This window comes from Belonocnema kinseyi, chromosome 2 (genome assembly GCF_010883055.1).
Source record: "Belonocnema kinseyi isolate 2016_QV_RU_SX_M_011 chromosome 2, B_treatae_v1, whole genome shotgun sequence".
NCBI classification, from domain to species: domain Eukaryota; kingdom Metazoa; phylum Arthropoda; class Insecta; order Hymenoptera; family Cynipidae; genus Belonocnema; species Belonocnema kinseyi.
The window spans coordinates 35,157,162-35,175,300 of record NC_046658.1 but is presented as its reverse complement, the minus strand read 5'-3'; the positions used below and the strand labels follow the sequence as shown (position 1 = coordinate 35,175,300).

Sequence of the window (18,139 nt, the reverse complement as noted above, 5' to 3'; positions counted from 1 at the left end):
TTCTGTGACTTCTTATGTCTCTTCTAACTAAGGTCTCATTCACACATTCTAACCATTCTTTCCGCGGTCTACCTCTGGGCACGCTGCCATTTACTTTACCTTAATACACTTGTTTCGTAAGTCGTTCATTTGGCATTCTCTCAACATGTCCGAACCATCTTATCCGATTTCTTTCCCATGTGTCTACTAGCGCCTCTTCTACACCACATTCTTTTAGAATTATCTCGTTACTTACTTTGTCCATCAGGGTTTTCCCGCATATTATGTGCATGAATCTCATGTCAATTGCGTTAATTTTACTCTTATCTTTTTCTTGATAAGTCCATGTCTCGCTACCGTATAGTACAGTCGGTACAACTATAGAATTATGTATTACCATTTTAGCTTTATTTGATATATTTTTACTACTGATAAGGGGACCTACTCTACCAATAACCTTCTTACCTGCATTTATTCGTCTATCTAATTCCTCATCTATCTTCCCGGCCCTAGTAAATAAGCTACCAAGGTATACGAACTTATCAACTTGTTCAATTCTCTCATCATTTAATAAAATAATGCATAGTGTTTTCTCACTCTTTTCTTCGAACACCATAGTTTTTGTTTTATTTGCGTTAATTTTAAGGTCCATGCTCTTCATGCTTGCATCTAGTTTATTCAACATTATTTGTAAGTCTTCGATAGACTCTGCCATAACAACCTTATCATCTGCGAACGCTAGCCCACGTACCCTTACTGTTTCGAGATCCACACCCTTTTCGTCGAAGAGAGCCATTCTTAAACACTGATGTGATGAAATCATGAGAATGACAACTGGATGTAAACACAAAAAAAAACTTTTTTCAGACTATTACGTAAAAAATTTGACCAAAATTACAGAAATATGTGGCTATTATTCACAATGTTTCAGAAAGGAGAGAATATAAAAAATATATGTGCTTATGGAAGGAAAACAATTTGTTTTTATAAATTCCGCACGTATTCAATTCAATTTTGAACCTAATGAAACGTAAATGAATCTAATACTATAACATTAATAATTTAAAACATTTAAAATAGAAATATTTGCAAACCAAATTATTTGAAATATTCGAAAAAAATATTCGAAAAAAATCACCTATAATTTATTTAGTTTGATTTGCAAAATATTGGCGCCATCCTACCTTCTATAATGTTTCGAATCGTGTTCAATTGGGTATCCCTTATTCTGAGTTAGGGGTTAACTTTTCACTGCAGCATTTTGATTTTGTAATTTATTATTCACAAGTGGTCTTTTATTCAGACAAACAAATAAATTTCAAGAGTATGAATTTCAAAAGAAATAAATACATTTTTTCAAAATATACCAGCTAAATCAAACTACCTACTTGATAATCATACTATATCACTGTCAAATCGTTAAACGGTATGATTTTTACATGCTGTTGATCCATATACTTTTAACTTTTTATTCGGTATACCGCCTAAAAGTTGTATTTTTTTGTACTTAAAACTTTTGTTAAATTACAAGAAATTTAATATCTAACCAATAAACACTTGCGCATCATGTGTATTATAAACGAAAACTGCAGAGGGCGTATTGCAAGCAATTGCATTTACTCAATTCAATCCGATTGAGAACGATTGACACAATTAGCAACAGTTTAAACCAATTAAACTTTTGATTACTCTTAATCGTTATAAATTGTGTTCAATCCATTATTTCTAGGAGGGCTTCTTCGTGATCACTGTGACTACTCCTCATATTACTTACTGGCATGTGATACTTCTTCGTGTAGTTAATCGGGTACAGCTCCCCCGGCTTTTTTTCATAAAAATAAAAAAAATTTTAAACTGAATTCGGAGGCGTCCCCGGACTCTTTTTTTAGGGATGATAACAAAAAAAATTATAGTGCTAAATAAAAATGACATGCATGTGCATTATTTTGAGGTTACGGTCGTTTTTCAGCTTTGTCATTCCGATAATTTGAAAATTATTTATGACATAAACTTTTTTGCTTGTCTACAAACAAGGTTAGTTCCGGGACATTAGTTACTGTGTTCATTTTTTTGTCCAAAGTTTTCGGCCAAAAACATTGTTTAGTTTGAAAGTAACGCTCGGGATAATTGTAACACACATAACCTCGAAATATACACACACGGTTTTAGCAACATCAAAATTTTTTAGAATTAATCCACAAAACAAGTGTAGACGGACGTCCGTGAGCATTTTCGCTGTCATACACGCTTACATAGCTACACGTGTGGTTGAATTTCATTCGGCTATGTTAGGTTTTGTTAGGTTAGGATAGGTTAAACCTGTATGTAGGTTAAGCCGAAGCTGAATGAAACGTTACCGCAAACACAACGAGACAACACAATCAGTTTAATTGTGTTTCGTGAGGTTAGGTTAGGTTAGGCTAGGTTAGATTTATTTCTAGCTTAGGCTCGAGTTGACCCATTCGATGTAGCGCACATTTGACACTGGGAAAATATGCTTCCAGAGCTTTACGTGTAGTTCAATAAATGTCTGTTAATTCAGGTTAGGTGAGGTCAGGTTCTATTGGGTAAATTTATGTTAAATAAGTTGATATCAGGCAACGGTTGATCCTTCACAGTTGTCGACATGTTTTTGAAGTGAAAATTTGCATCACTGGCATTATTTTGAAATTTATTTGCCTCAGTGCATGATTTTTCGTCATTTTTTGAAGTTATGGCTCAACCATGACGTGATGGGTGATCTTTGATACCGAATTTGAATTCAGCGCCCCAAAATCCATAGGAATACGTGTGTCTTGTTACCAGATCCGCACACTTTTTTTTGTGTGGCAGTGTTATAATAGAAAGAAAAATGCAGATATTTTATTTTTATTTAAAAAGAACAGGTAATGGCAAAGTGTATAAACACTTTTACACGGTTCCATTGAAATTATTTCAACTCAAAGGTTCCATGGATAAAAAAAATAACTATGAACGCTTCTCTGGATTTTGTATCTGGTATGTCTTAAACTATTTTTTTTATAAAATAAAAAATTTTTCCCGGAGCCTTTTTTTAAAGGAAATCTATTCTTAATTTCTAAAAATCAAAATACCCAGTTTTTTTCGAAAGCGAGATATGAAAATAAGTTATGAAAGAAAAATTGATCCTTGGCAAAATTGCTTCAAAAAGTTCCCCTTAATAATATTTATTCTTGCTGCTTTTGATTGAAAATCTTCATTCTTTCATTTTAAAAAGTAAAAACTCGTTTTTACTCTTTTATAACCATTTACAAAACCAGAATAGACAAAAAATTGTTATTTTAATTATCTGAATATATTTCTTAATTTTTTTAATGTAATCAGCTAATGATAAACAGTTTTTAGTGATAAAAAACATGCGAGGATGAGTATATTCTTAACTTTTCTACTGACAATAATGATATCGAGAACATGAAAAAAAGAAATTTATAATGAAATAAAGATATCATGTTGTTAAAGTAAACGCAGTAATATTGAAAATTATTCAGGAGATTTCTTTGTAGCAATTTTTCCAAGGAGCAATCTTGCTTTCGTAACTTCTTTTCATATCTTGCTTCGTTTTCAAGAAAACTGGGTAATTGTATTTTAAAAAAACTTGATTTTATTCAAAAACTGCTCCGGCGAATTTTTTTTCATCAACAATTATTTTTAAGACATCCCAGATAAAAAATCAAGAGAAAAAATCTCGTTGCAGTCATTTCCACGGAACCGTGTTTTAAAGTTCTAAAGGTTTGTTTGTAAATTTATAATTCTTTAATCCTATCAAGACTTTAGAATTAAAATGGCGAATAACGAAAATGTTTGAAAATATTTACGTTCTGAATTGGACAATTAATTTAATATTTTATTATATACTATTTTAATTTTGAAATCTTCACATACGATTAAAGAATTTTTATTTTTAAAAAACCTTTAGACAGTTAAATGTGTTGCAAGTTGTACCCACTTTTTCACTTATTTTGTCTTCGTATTCGCTTCTTTTGTCGACAATAGTTAGTTTTAAAAATCCAAAAGAATGAATGAAAGTACCAAAAGCATTGAATGAAAGTACCAAAAGCATTCTTGATCAAGTTCAAATTTGATGCAGAATAATAAAAAATTTAACATTTGGGCTTCGAGTCTGCTTTCTATGATTCATTACATCAATTTAATAACAATGAGTAATTACAATTAAAAAATCTCAGCCAGCAGTCTATATATCAATTCAAATGCTCGTGCAAATGACAAATCCGAGGCTTCGACTGGCTAAGTCTCTAGCGCACGTCTCAGTGCGTATATCCGAAACTAGCCAGACTGCTCTGAGAGTGGAACCACAGCTCGGTTTCCTCGCGGGTTTCCCGAATACTTAGAATACTATTACACTAGCCGTCCAATAAGACGACGAACGCGGGACTTTCAAGTACGGCAAGCCGACGTCGTGAGGGGTCCCCAACTATTCTGCGCTGAGAGCATGTGCAGTGTAGTATAGACCAGTGGTCGGCACGCTCTTGCCCTGGGCAGGGTAGCCTGCCCTGGCTGCCCTGTGACCTACTCTCAGGGCAGTAACTGCGTGCTTGGCCAGATCATCCCTTTCCTCAGGGGTCCTTTGTTATAAAATGGGAAAAAAATGTGAGATTAAAAAATTCGTAATTTTGCGATCAGTGACTTAAAAGTAATATATTTAGCATCAACGTATTGTTCCGATTCCAAAGACATGTAATTTGTCTATAAAGGTTGAAAATTTGAGAAGTATTTAGTATTAAATTGACTGTCAATCTGATGTTTCTTGATTATAAACTCCTTCAAATTTTTAACTTTTCTAGGAAAGTAATATATCATTGGAATCGAAAAAATTCGTAGATGCTGATAATGCTATTTTCAAATCGCTAATTAAAAAAATAAAAGTTTTAAAATTTCCTTACTTTGACATGCCTGTGGACAAAAGACCCTTGCTGGAGTAAGCTCACTCACATTAAGGTACATGAATAGACAGAAAAGTAGTAGAAAAAATTAAATCGGGTGGAGTCTGACCATACCTGAAAATGAAGCAAAAAGTTTGCCGACCACTGGTATAGACCAGCGATTCCCAAACTTTTTATGCACTTTCTGGGGAGCGGCAGGGGACCCACCCTCAAATTTTTTCACAATACTGGAACCCAAGTGAGACACTGGACACTAGTCGTTCGTGCTCGATTGCTTGCTTCGCTGACCTTTCCGTTGTTAGAGAATTAGAGCCTGTTGAGAAAAATGAAAAGTTGGTTAAATATTAATCAATAGAATTTTAATAAGTTCCGTTAGATTTGCTAGATTATCAAATAAACGTTAAAAAAAGGTAGAAGAAGATCGGATAATAACTTCAAGAGTTATCGCACTTTTGTTGCATTCACAAGATTTGTAAATATTTCATTTATTAGTTCGGATATTAACCGATTTTCAAAAACTTTGTTTTCATCTTCTTTAAATTATATCACGAAATTCATTCAGCCAATTAAAATTTAATTGAGCTAAGTCTTTATAATTTCAGTTATTGCAAGTTCATAACAATGAAAGGGTCATTCGTGGTAGGTACACGAAAGTCGAGGAAAGTAGCCTTCTGCTCGCAGCGGGGAGCCTGCCTAGCTGCCCGGCCCGGGATGGCATCCCCCTGCCGGCGGCAGCCTCATCGGCCGGCGGCACTAGTTTGGGAATCGCTGGTGTAGACTGTAGAGCGAACTTATGTGTTAAGTGAAACATTAGGTCGTGTGCATTGCTGAGAAGAAAGTGGAGGGGATAGAGGTACGAGATCCGCCGTCGTTTCGTTGACCGTCGCCCGTCGTTATGTTGAGCGGGTTGTCTTGCCAGAGGTCGTCTTGTTGGACGGCTAGTGTACTCGACTACTCAAAGAATGCTCTGAGATCGCTAGATACTGCTACTAAAGCCCAGAAGGATTCCCATGCTCAATTCGAGGTAGTGGTTAGGAGAATTACTCATTGCACAACCCCTCGTATTATCCCTAAAAAAATAGTTTGGGGATGTCCGTTATACTATTTTATAGCATCTCCAAATTCAGTTTATAAACATTTTAATTTTTACGGACAAAAATCCGGGGGAAACGAACCCGATTTACCACAGGACAAAGTATCCCATGCCCTTAATTATAATAGTACAAGAGTAGCATCGATTGAACAAAGAAGTCAGTAGTGTTCCGGCCGTATCAAATTAACATCAGAATATGAGGAAGAGAATAAAAGGCGTAAACTGTGTCTGTGTTATATAAAGTCTTTTTTATCACATTGCCATCATAATTGCGATTTTAGGTATTGCAAGCAACACCTACAGTCGCGCTTTTAGCATGGGCCGTAACATTTCTACTTAGGGTACTTGGGTATTTTTATATAGACTTCTTATCCCACGCACATTAATGGACGACTACGTATTTGGACCGTTTTGGGGTTTTAGATTAGGACTCTTTGCAACCTATTTGCACTTATGATTGACTGGTGTGGTAAAAAATTGTATGTCACACGCGACCCTTAACCTTCGACGGCTCGCGCCTTTTGAAGTCATACCAGCGCTCGCGAGGCGGCCGTTTGGCCGCCCATAGTTTTCTGAATGTTTTTTTTTCAGCTTATACTAGTTTTTTCTTTCATGTCTCAAGGGGAAGTAAGTGCAGGAACATCTTTTATACGATTCAACATATAAATATAAATTTAAAAAAATAAGGGAACAAGTCAATCGTTTTAGGTATTTATAAAATATCTGAGAATTTAATATAATTGTCCAATTACAATCTTTGGTAAACATCAATAGCATCATTACTAATACAAGACCAAACAAAATATAAAACAGTATTGGAAAAACACTTGTAAAATTTGGCCGCTCTTGATAAAATTCTCAGGCGCACTCAACTTTACAACTGACTAGGTGTCAGGCAGAGAGGATGGGCGAAGTGATCTGAGAGCTATCTGACGTCTTATTACCTAGAAAGAGAATACCTGGAAGGGGAACAGTCCAGTGGCCCGATTTTTCAAATGACAAGCATTTTTCTAAAAAGGTGGTCAATTCGCCGCCCACGCGAGCGCTCGCAGTTTAAGTGTCACTTAGGATCCTTGTATCACAAGTAACTATTATGTAACACGAGTATAGTTTCCTCGCTTTTATGGGCTAGATTTTGAGCAGACAAGTAGGTATTTGCTGATAGTGGGGTACTTTAACTGCATAGGCAGAGAAAGTGCACTTTGCCGTGTGTCCCTTTAAAAGTTTAAACTAACCTCGAACGTGTTACGTTATTTAATGAGAACATTCAAAAACTCTTGTAAAGTATCGAAGTAAACGCTACTAAAGGATCATTCTTCTCTTGGCCCTACGGCTTCTCTCATGCGTAATCGCCGCGCGGCGTCTGTCCTCAGAAGGCTCGAATTTCGTGTCTTCTTATCCAAGTCCAACTGTATTCAGTTCTGAAAGTAGGCATCTAACAGGATGAGCGACAGCGAGTTGATATGTACTCTGGTAAAACACTGCGTTTGCCTTCTAGGTACACCATATTCTATTAAACTTAATAAAATTTGAATAAGTCTGGCGGAAAATCAGGATGTCAATCAAACCGATGATTCTAATAAGAAACCAGGATTTCTCTCTCGGTTTCAGAAAAACCCTACTTTATACATCTCTGCATAAATGAGTTTCCTTTTATTAAGTAATTTTTGTAGCTACCGACAGTGACAAAGGTTTATTTATCAAAAAACGAAAGTATAAGTTTTGCTTTTATACTAGATTTTTCACGGAGAAAAATTAATAGAGGAAGAGTATACAATAAGTATTCTTGTACAATTTATGTATTTGAAATCTTTTGTCTAATTACTATCGAACCCATTTGAAATCAAGCAGGCTCTGTACTTAGGAAAGCGGCGGGTAAAGTGGCACACATGTTATAAAAAGCTCCGTTAAAAGTTAAAGATGTTGAAAACTGTAGTAAAATAATATAGCGCACGTAAATCAATATCTTATCTACTCTATATGTATGATTATTATTGAATTTACGTCTATTAAAGTAGATAATTAGCACGTTTCACAAAAAGTGTGACTGCGCAAAGCATAAGGGTGCGCCACATTAACCGCCGCTCCTTTAAAGTCGAAGAGTTTTCGGATTCTGGTGAGTTCTACAGTCATCTATCGAAATCTGTTGAAAAATATAGAAAAATTTCAATTTAAAAAAGTGTGGCCACTTTTGTTTAAAAATATAAAAATACGATTTTCAAAACAAACAAAAAACCCGAACTTATATTTTTTGCCGATTTTTTGTTGAATGAGTCCTTCTGTAGCAAAAAAAGAGTTTTTGTTGTGAAAATTAAAAAAAAAATACTGAAGTTGTATTTTCTTGCAATAATTTGTCAACGCTTTTTGTATCATGAAGGCATTGCATTAGCTTTATGCGGACTGAAACATTTTTTAAATCGGGGGAATAGTTTGTTCTGATAATCTAATTTTCGAATGTTTCTTGTTAGCGATGCGAGATGTCACAAAACAGCATGAAGCCTTGTTTGCAGAATTTGTATAGGTGTACAGACTTTTATATTGAAATTTGTTTGTACCCTTACGGTGTAAATTATTTACACACCAAATGTTTGAGCTGCTAGAATCCACGTGGAAACACGTTCCCCTAAATCTACGTAAAATATACTAAAATGAGACAGGGTGATCTTTTTTTAGAAGAATATGAAATTCATCGCTTCTTTTCCTCGCTTTTTAAGGCCAATAATATCTATATTTTAATCAAATGTGTCCATGTGGAAAGAGTATGGAGGGGGGGGGGGGTCAACATCCCACGGCTGGCAAAATGTCAATTTTATAAACAATACAGCAAAAAACGTCAAATTTTGATGTTTTTAAAAAATTTGAATAACTAAAAATAATTTTTAAAATTTGCAGTTCTTGGTATTCCTAAGATATCTTTAAAAGTGTTCACTAAATTTTTTCCTATGGTTAAACTTGCACAAAAAAGTCGCAAAATGTATAATACTTACGAAAATATTATTTTTTTCCATTTTTTTAAATCATGGTGGTTACCATAATTCTTAAAACTTTTACAACTTTTTGCACCAAGGCTGACCATAGGATAGAATCTAAGGGAAAAATCTAAAAATATCTTAACAATGTTAATGATTTTCAAAGTTATTCGAAATTTTCGAAAATATCGACATTTGGCGTTTTTTTTGCAATATCTTTTGATTTAATTGATATTTCGCTTTTAACTTGGATTGATTAGTCACGAAATATTATCACCTTTCGTGCTATTATAGGGGAAAATCATGTTATTAATATAAAAATTTTCCTACAAAAGTGAAAAACATCTCCTGGGAACAGAAATCATTTAGCTCGCTTAAAACTCACAAGATATCTTTGTTGCAGACCTATTTGAACGCATAATTGGCAAAAAATACAAGTGTGGGTTTGTTTTTGTGGTGAAAAACGACTTTATATTTTCAAACAAATCGTCGCCACTTTGTTAATTTTAAACCTTAAAAAAGTTCCATCGGATTTTAAAAGAAGACTGTAAAACTTAACAGAATCCGTAAATAAAATGAGAATGACCGCATTAGAACGAAAGCTATAGAGGCTTAAAAAATTAATTTTTGAAATAGACGTCTAAGTTAAGATACTCGTAACTTCCTGACATGTTTTCCCTGACTTAAAATGGATTTGATCTTAAATTCTATTTTAAAGAGCGAGGACAATGCCCTTTCACAGAATAGAATTGTGCAAAAAATAATTTTCTCTTACAGTTATTTTTCGCCTTAAATGTGTTATTCCATAAAATTCGTTTTTTTTTTCTTCAGATGTAGAATACTATCAAGAAGTGTATCCCATAAGAGTTTCGGTTTACGAAACCTACAACCCAGGAAGTGTAGTTAGGATCTGGGCTCGAGATGGAAGTGGGCAATGGTTCCAATTGTGGAAAGGACCTCCACAAGTCGTTCCCCCAAAACCCCGGATATTTTCACCACCTTTGCAGCTCTGTAATTTCAAGACGAAGATGTTGAGATTAGAATTTAATCACAGTCTCTTGGATTACTACACAGAACTAGACGCTGTTCTGCTAATAGGTACAGCTGAATTAATACTTCCACACGTTGGATTCCAAAATCGAAGTCTGAGTATTTTATTACGAGAATTGGGAGGTACAGGTTCTAATAAACAAGATATCCATAACCTGACGCCCGATTATTTGAAGGTCAATCAGGACTTAAAAGCCTTGAAAAATAATTTGCACAAACATTGCGTACTGTACAAAAGGTATTAATAACAAAAATGAATTAATCGTGAGCATAGAATACAAAATACTTCATTATCTTTCTTTCTTTTTCATATTTAGCAAAGTCACGGATAAAGTTCCTAAGGGCAAACTGGCAGCTAAGCTCGGCTTGCATTGTCATTACGTTCCGCCAATAGAAGAAGCTTTCAACAGTCTGCAGCAATTTTTACAAGAAGAATTTCCGAAATTGATAAGAGACATAAATCGTTCTTCCATAAATTCAATTGCAGCAGACAGTGACTTATCACCTTGTTCGAGTAACATAGATCACAAAACATGTGGCAGCTTTTCTGTTCTTCCCGTGAGTCGATTGAGTAAATAAATACCTAGAATGCGCTTGCTTGTAAATTTTTTTAAAACTGACCTTTTTTTTTAGGATGAAACCTTGCTGAAAATTTTGAACAACTTAGATCTTCGATCTCTTTGTCGATGTTGCAAAGTGAACAGGCACTTTAACAACATAGCTCGAGATGCTTTACTCTACACTAGTCTGAACCTAAAACCGTACTGGTATTGTATAGACGCAACTGCATTACACAATTTAGTACCTAGATGTCAGTATTTACAACGACTGGATCTTTCATGGTGTGGTAATTACGATGCGATTAGTAGTCAAGATTTTGTAGATTTTTTGCAAAACTGCGGAAATCTTATAATGCACCTTCGTCTCAATTGCTGTCGTTTTGTCAACGACTTCGTCATACGTGAAATTTCGCAAATCTGTGAAAATCTTAAAGGTGAGTTGATGAAATTGTTTTGTAAATTTTTTTACTGTTCATATTCTCTGCCGAGTATTATTCGCCACATTATAGAAAGTTTATTTTGAATTTTTTTCTAGAATTGTGTCTTAGAAACTGCACTGAGATCACAAACAGCGGATTCTCGGAACTAGGGAGACTGCAAGTACTTGAAAGACTGGAACTGTATAGAACAAATATTGAGACTAATAATCTATGTACAATTCTGAGGAAAAATTCGAATATTCGTCATCTTAACTTAGCAGGAATGCATGATCGTTTGAACATGGATAAGGTAGCAATTGAGATTGCCAATTCGTGTCCAAAATTGGAGAGTATTGACTTTTGGAAGTCGCAAACGCTTACTCCTCAAGGGGTTCGAGCTTTAACTCACTGCGTTCATCTCCGTGAAGTCGACTTTGGATGGTGGTAAGTATATAAGGAAATACATATAATAATATTAAAAGAAAGTTTTAAAATAATAAGCAGGTCCTGAAGTCTAGAAAATGTGTAAGGGTTCGTAGCATTAGGCAGGAAAAAGTATTCATAGGGACATAATGCGGTACAATCATGTCTCAGATTAACTAGTAGACTTTGAAAAATGCGCACTACTTACATGAAATTACAACAACAAAAAAACATGAAATTACGAAGAAAAGACGGATGAACATTTTTAAATATTGTACCAAAGCCTAATCATACACTCAAATATTAACCAATTTATTAAATTTCTTCAGGAATACAGAGTACTCATTTCACATAAAGAATTACAATTTGTAATATTTTTTCTTTTCAACAATGAAAATTACACCAAACGTTATACCTACGCATAGAAAAGTATATGTAAAATAACAGGCAATATTCAGTATGTTAAATTTGATTCCCTCTAGCATAAAAACCTATGGATTTAAAAACTGAATTTTCATCAATGAAATTAACTTTGAAGTTAAGAAATAGAATTCACGTTTTTATATGAACTTTTTATGTATATTTTTAACTTTTTATATCCTGTTTTTTCTTTTATATTGTGAACTCACATTGTAGAATGCTATTTTGTTACTATTTTATCAAATATTAGAATCTCTAAAAGACTTATTTCTTCAATTATATTGGGATTTAAATAAACTATGCCTTCCTTGTATTATTTTAATCAACTGTTTTTGTACTCAGATGTAAAATAACAAAGTTAACTCCAACCTTAATATTTTTTACACTTTTTAAAATTATAAATCGTAATTATAAGATGCTATTTTGCTACTATTTGGTGAAGGTCATTATTTAAAAAATGTATTTATTACATTTATTATACCAGAGGGTTGCTACAGCATAAAGAATTGGAAGTTCTAGGCCTTTTTAAGATTTTCCTCACAACAATTTCAATAATATTCTACACCTCACTAACCGATAATCCCAATTTAGATAAATTAGAGGACTTTAGGAAAAGAAAAAATATCATAGAAGAAAAATAATCACATTAGTCAAACTAATTTAATTCTTAATATCAATTATTTTTAAAACTAAAATAAAGAAACAGTCTTCACAAGTATAAAATTTGCAGTTTAGAGTTTATTTCCAATTTTCAAAACCAAGTTCAATGAATTAAACATTTTTAATCTGCTCAGTCCTTTAAATTCAATTTTATTTTAAAGATAAGATTTAAAATTCTAAACTGCTTAATACCTAGATTGCTTTGAAAAAAAATAATTCAATTTCATGTCATTACATTTTGAACTTCTTGAAGTCCTGAACGGATTGTTTATTGACTTATTTGGAAACTAGAAACAGTGAAAAGATATTATTTTTTACATTAATTTGTGTTCGGGACAACATTTTTAGATAAAATATAGAATATTGGAAAAAATTCTCCATTTATTTAAACTTTTAGAACCTCAGGTGGATTTCAAAAAGGCCAGGGATTATTCAGCTTTTAATAACACTGGTCAATAGAATGTGCCCATGTGTATTTTTATTAATACTTATCATATCTATAGTACTTTTTAATGCTGAATCTGAATCCGTCCTTATTTTTTGGCTGCACTTCGGATTTTATATTTTTTTTTTAGTCAGCAATTGTTCGAAAACTTACAAATCGTGACATGCGGATATACCAAAATTTATTTGACAAATAGGAAAAAGGGTCTTGAACGCCCCACAATGATGTTACAAATACGAACATGCCCCCCCCCCCCCTTTAAATCAAAATTTGTTCTTCTACTAAAGTAAAACACAAAACGTACAAAAATAAAATCATTAGTTTTCATTTCATGAAGTATTTCAAAAAATTGTTATACGAATTTATATTTTCAAATGAAAATCATATATCGCTTTTTGTAAAAAGATGTCGACATCCACTTATAGCGCAATTTGAAATTTTTCGAATAAATGTTTGACCCAGACAAACTAAAAAACCTAATGTGTAGGCGAAAAATGGAGCTCGGACTTGAATTCAGCCACAGCAAACTACCAGGAAAATGACATGTTCCATTTAAAATAAACACAGGTCACATTTTGTTCAATTTTTCTTACCAGTGTATTAATTTGAAATTATTTCAACGCTATTTTTAAATAGTTTTAATTTTATTTTTAAAAATGTTTAAAGTTTCAGTGTGACTAAAATTGAAACTAAGTAGCGAATTATGAAAAAATTGAAAAAATTACAAAAACTCGAGGAAAGTATTCTAAGACAATTTCAAAAGTTCCTAAAAAGACAAAGGGCACTCTCATTGCTTTTAATCTTTTTATTTGTTCTTTCGTGTAATTTAGCATTTCTGAAAAGTCTACATTTTAATAACTGTTTCAGCAGTGGAATGGGAATAGCCGGCGATTCGCTAAGAGCTCTTTTGATATCTTGTCGAAATCTGGAAAAAGTATTTTTGACAGCATTGAGAGGCCTCACTGATCGCGATCTCGAACCGTTACTTTTGTGCCAACGTCTTCAACAGCTGGATGTCATGGGAGCTCGCTCCCTTACCCACGATATATTTCTGCGTTTTCTTCTCTGTTGTCCCCACCTAAAAATGATGGACCTCAGCTTTTGCGATGGAATCAGTGATGTCAAAGTGCAGGAGTGGCGTCAACTCTATCCTCACGTATCCATAAAGAAAAGTTTTCAAGCTAGTGTAAATAGTTTTACATAAAACAAGCAAAAGACAATTTAGTTCTTAGAATAAAGGAACTTAGAAATATATACAAGTCTGAGCATAAATTAGGTTTATAAATCGAAAACGCACGTGAAGTGATTAACGATAGTGATGTTCAATGTGTTTAAAAAAAAAAAAAACAGAATATTATTTCGAGCTTTCCTCGTTAAATCATGTTGAATTCATTCCATAATCTTTGCACATCGTATTGCATCGTATTGTGTAAATAAAAATATCGAGCTTTTGAATTTAAGAAGTTTATAATTTATTTGAAAAAATTCGTTTAGAATAGAAGGTCTCTCCAGTAAAAAATTGGCTAAATCTTTTTTCTCACTTAATTAACTTAATTAACTTATATGCGTGCTGAAAGACTTCAATTTCCAATGAGGCTTGCATGATCCAATATTAGTAAGTATTTGTACCCCCAAAAAAATGGTATGTGTGTTGAAAGTTGAAAATTTGTGCGAGGCGTTTGTTTTAAATCGTGATCAGAATACATGTTGTGTGAACTCATAGTGTCTTAAAATGTACTTTTACCGTAATTTTTGTTTCGCAACTCAGGACTGCGAAATACTTAATATTCGACTGCCATACTGTACAGACCTTCATTTTCATAAATGGACTAATTCCAAAATATTTCATTACATTACATACACTATTCTCAGAGTGAGATTAAAAGTAAGGGAACTAGAGTTTCTACGCTTTTATAGATAGGGTAATCAATCGCCACTTAATCTAAACATAAGTGAAATTTCTAGCAGAAAATGATATTTATTTCTATCAGATAATAAAAAAACTTTCTTTAAAAAAAAAGAACTGTTCATATTGTATACTATATTTACACAGTTCTCGGTATTACGACACAAATCTTTTGTATACACGACTGAAAAGACATGTTCAATAAAAAATTCTATTTATATCTGTATAAAATATTCTCTTTGCTCTCTAGCTGTTTCGCTTCTTTTGACTCACTTTGCTATAGTAAGTTAAGTCTGGTATATGCGAAGCTTGACCACTTTGGAACTTGGGCTCAAAATTCTGAAAAGTTCTTTCAATTCTCGGTGTGTGGTCATGCTCGGTGTATGGTCTGATAATTTTTCGAGATGGTACTACCCTCAAAGCGTGCTCCCAATCGTTAGTGGATTTAAAATCTACCAGAATCTCCACACAGTGATTTAAATTCAGATTTTTTCCAGAACCAGCTTTCCAGTCTAAATAGTTATCCAGAGGAAACTTAGCTACTCGAAGTCCTTCTTCTTTCGCTTTGGCCATTGATAATGGTTTCGAATCCCGCTGAAAGATAATTTGCATAAACATAACTCATCAAACAGAAAGCAGTTATCAGTGGAAAAATTCCAAACAAAGACAACACTTTAATTTTAACCACCTTAATTTATTAAGGGCTGCTTTAAAATCCCTCCCAGTGCTAAAAACTTTGACGACTATACTGATACCTAATTGAATAAAGGAGCGGTTTGGCTTGTCAAGTGAAAAACCCAAAAGTATGCAAGAATGCAATTAGTGCGCATTAAAATTCATCCGCAAAAGTATACGAAAAATATTTGGATATACAACAAACGAGGGATCTAGGTACAAAAGGGTGTAACCAACAAAAATGAAATTTTACATGGCGGCGGAAATACGTTCGCATTTAAAAAATACTGCAGTATTCGTTAGTCACAAATTGATTCCTCCGGAAACCCGTTATACGATCTGTCTGAAAATTTGAGCCAAAAATAATGAAGTATTCTAAAGTTATAGTGTTTTAAAGGTAGCCAGAGGCGTAACTAACTGTAAGGCTTGTAAAGTACGAAATGGGGTAAGCAATGATCGTTGGTTCTTGCACTTCGTGACATATTTACGCCAATTTTGTTCGTGCAGATTTCTAGTTTTATCTATCCGATTTAGAAAACCCTACCAATTATGACGTTCTTGGCAGAATTTCGAAACTTGATATTTTGATTGGGAAAAATTGATGAAGACCGCAGACAACAAACGTACGCTAACTTATCTGCTGAATATTGATTTGACATAAGACCCAATATACAGATACCCCATTTCATACCACGGAACCGCCGCAGTTAGAACCGAGCTTGAATTTGTTAAATAAATGTCCAATAACTAAACAAATTTAATGTTTCTGAAATGGCTACGTATCGAGGAAATCCGTTGTTATTAGAAAATATCAAAAAAAGATAGGTTGAATAAAATTTTGATTACCCCCTTTTGTACGTAAACCGTTATAAATTTGATTTTTTTAAAGTTCGAGCGAGTGGAGCTGAGCTCGATCGATTCGAGTCGAAAGATTTTTGATTAAAAAAATGATCTATTTCTTATCTTTTTTTCAAATTTGTCTTAAGTAATTCGAAAACCCCCCTAGTACCGACTTCCATGAAACACAGTCATTTATTGATTATTTCACTTTTTACTTTTTCAAACATGCAAATTTTGAAGTTTTGAGTAGCTCCTTCGTGGGGTAGATCGAACTTGACTCTAGAGAAAAGAGCCAGACCAACCCGACTCGAAGTTTCAACTTTTTAGCACACCCCTAAAATAAATTATTTTTTAATTAAACTCTAAACATTATTATGCTTGCTTGTTTATTCCTAGATATTCTTGATTTTCAATAGATTTTGAGATGGATATACGTAATAATGAAGTGGGTTCCTTGTTGTTTATCATTAATAACAAAAATTAATTTAAAAACGCGCTTTCGCCATTGTATAAATCAGCAAGGATTAAACATTAAACTTAAACATTAAACTTTCATTCCTACATAATCAAGAACACTTTCGCTTTTGAAATTTCATTTTTTATTAATTAAATCGTCATACTCATAATTATAATTGAATATTTCTTGTCAAGATGTCATTTTGTCCTTGCTATAATTATCTTTTAAACTAAAATTAAAAATAGTTCAAATTTAAGAACCTCAAATATTTTACATTTCAAAAATATTTAAATTCTATAAATTGGGCGAAAAAATATTTTGAATTTAAAGTCTTATTTCAATCTTAAAATTAAATTGCTCTATATTACAGCTGTAACGAAAACTATAATTTTAATTATAAAAATGAATAATATTTTAATCAAAAGAAAATTAAAATCAATTCTAATAAATAATACGCACATTTAATAATTTTAAAGAATTTTCCGACTAATTTAAATTCATATTGTATTTTGAAAATTAAAGAGAAAGAGGAAAAAGGGGGACGTTTTTTGAGAATTAGGGAACAACGAATACTTTGAAAGGGGGAATATGGGAAAGACTGTGGTCCCTGAAATATGGAATAGATGTAGAGGCCATACTTTTTAATCAGGACGGCAGTACGCTGCTGTTCTACGAAAAAGGTAATAACTGCAAAAAATCGAAATATGAGTTTTTTACATCATCGAAAGCTTTTTCTTAAATTGTTAATATTATTAAAATTAATTATTACCCCATCACACGAAAAGGTAGCAACTACAAGTGTCAACAAATATTTCTATGGGAATGGGCTGTATCTGCAAAAAATCGGAAGTAACTACACAAGCTGGGAGTCTAGCGCCTGAATTCTAGGTCAACTTCTACGCCAGGAGATACTAGGCAGTCTGATAAGTCCCTGAAAAATGAAACACGGAGACGTTTTTTTGGCCAAAGTCGGTTTTATTTTTCAACATACTCTCCTTTTAGGTCGATACAGCGAGTCCAACGATTTTCTAACTTTTTGATACTGTCCGAAAAGTAGTCATTGTCGTGATGATGAAGCGGTGTTTTCTTCAAATGCGGTCGTTTTTTGGCGATTTCGATTTTCAATCGGTCCAATAATGATGAATAGTATGGTCCGGTTATGGTTTTACCTTTTTCAAGATGGTCCACGAATATTATGCCATGTGCATCCCAAAATACAGAGGCCTTTCCGACCCATTGTTGCGTTTTTGGACGCTTCGGAGCACTTTGGCCCGGTGGAACCCACTGTTTTGCCTGTTGCGTTGACTCAGGAGTGTAGTAGTGG

General features: G+C 33.4%; 2 protein-coding genes across 3 annotated transcripts in view; one reads left to right on the top strand and one right to left on the bottom strand.

The window, feature by feature from the left end:
• LOC117182676 (F-box/LRR-repeat protein 4) overlaps nucleotides 1-14,916 on the top strand; it is a 19,149-nt gene extending 4,233 nt beyond the window's left edge. The window contains exons 3-7 of one of the 2 annotated variants that reach the window (XM_033375782.1): nucleotides 9,792-10,248; nucleotides 10,328-10,568; nucleotides 10,644-11,004; nucleotides 11,106-11,433; nucleotides 13,808-14,916. In XM_033375782.1, coding sequence (XP_033231673.1) covers nucleotides 9,792-10,248; nucleotides 10,328-10,568; nucleotides 10,644-11,004; nucleotides 11,106-11,433; nucleotides 13,808-14,141 — 1,721 coding nt within the window. In that variant the 3' untranslated portion in view covers nucleotides 14,142-14,916. Of the gene's footprint in view, nucleotides 1-9,791; nucleotides 10,249-10,327; nucleotides 10,569-10,643; nucleotides 11,005-11,105; nucleotides 11,434-13,804 lie in introns of both variants that reach the window. The other variant, XM_033375781.1, reaches the window with a different exon arrangement.
• Nucleotides 14,904-18,139, bottom strand: part of LOC117182678 (mitochondrial ribonuclease P protein 1 homolog) — a 17,499-nt gene continuing 14,263 nt past the window's right edge. Inside the window, exon 3 of the mRNA XM_033375785.1 lies at nucleotides 14,904-15,437. Coding sequence (XP_033231676.1) covers nucleotides 15,090-15,437 — 348 coding nt within the window. The 3' untranslated portion in view covers nucleotides 14,904-15,089. The remainder of the gene's footprint in view (nucleotides 15,438-18,139) is intronic.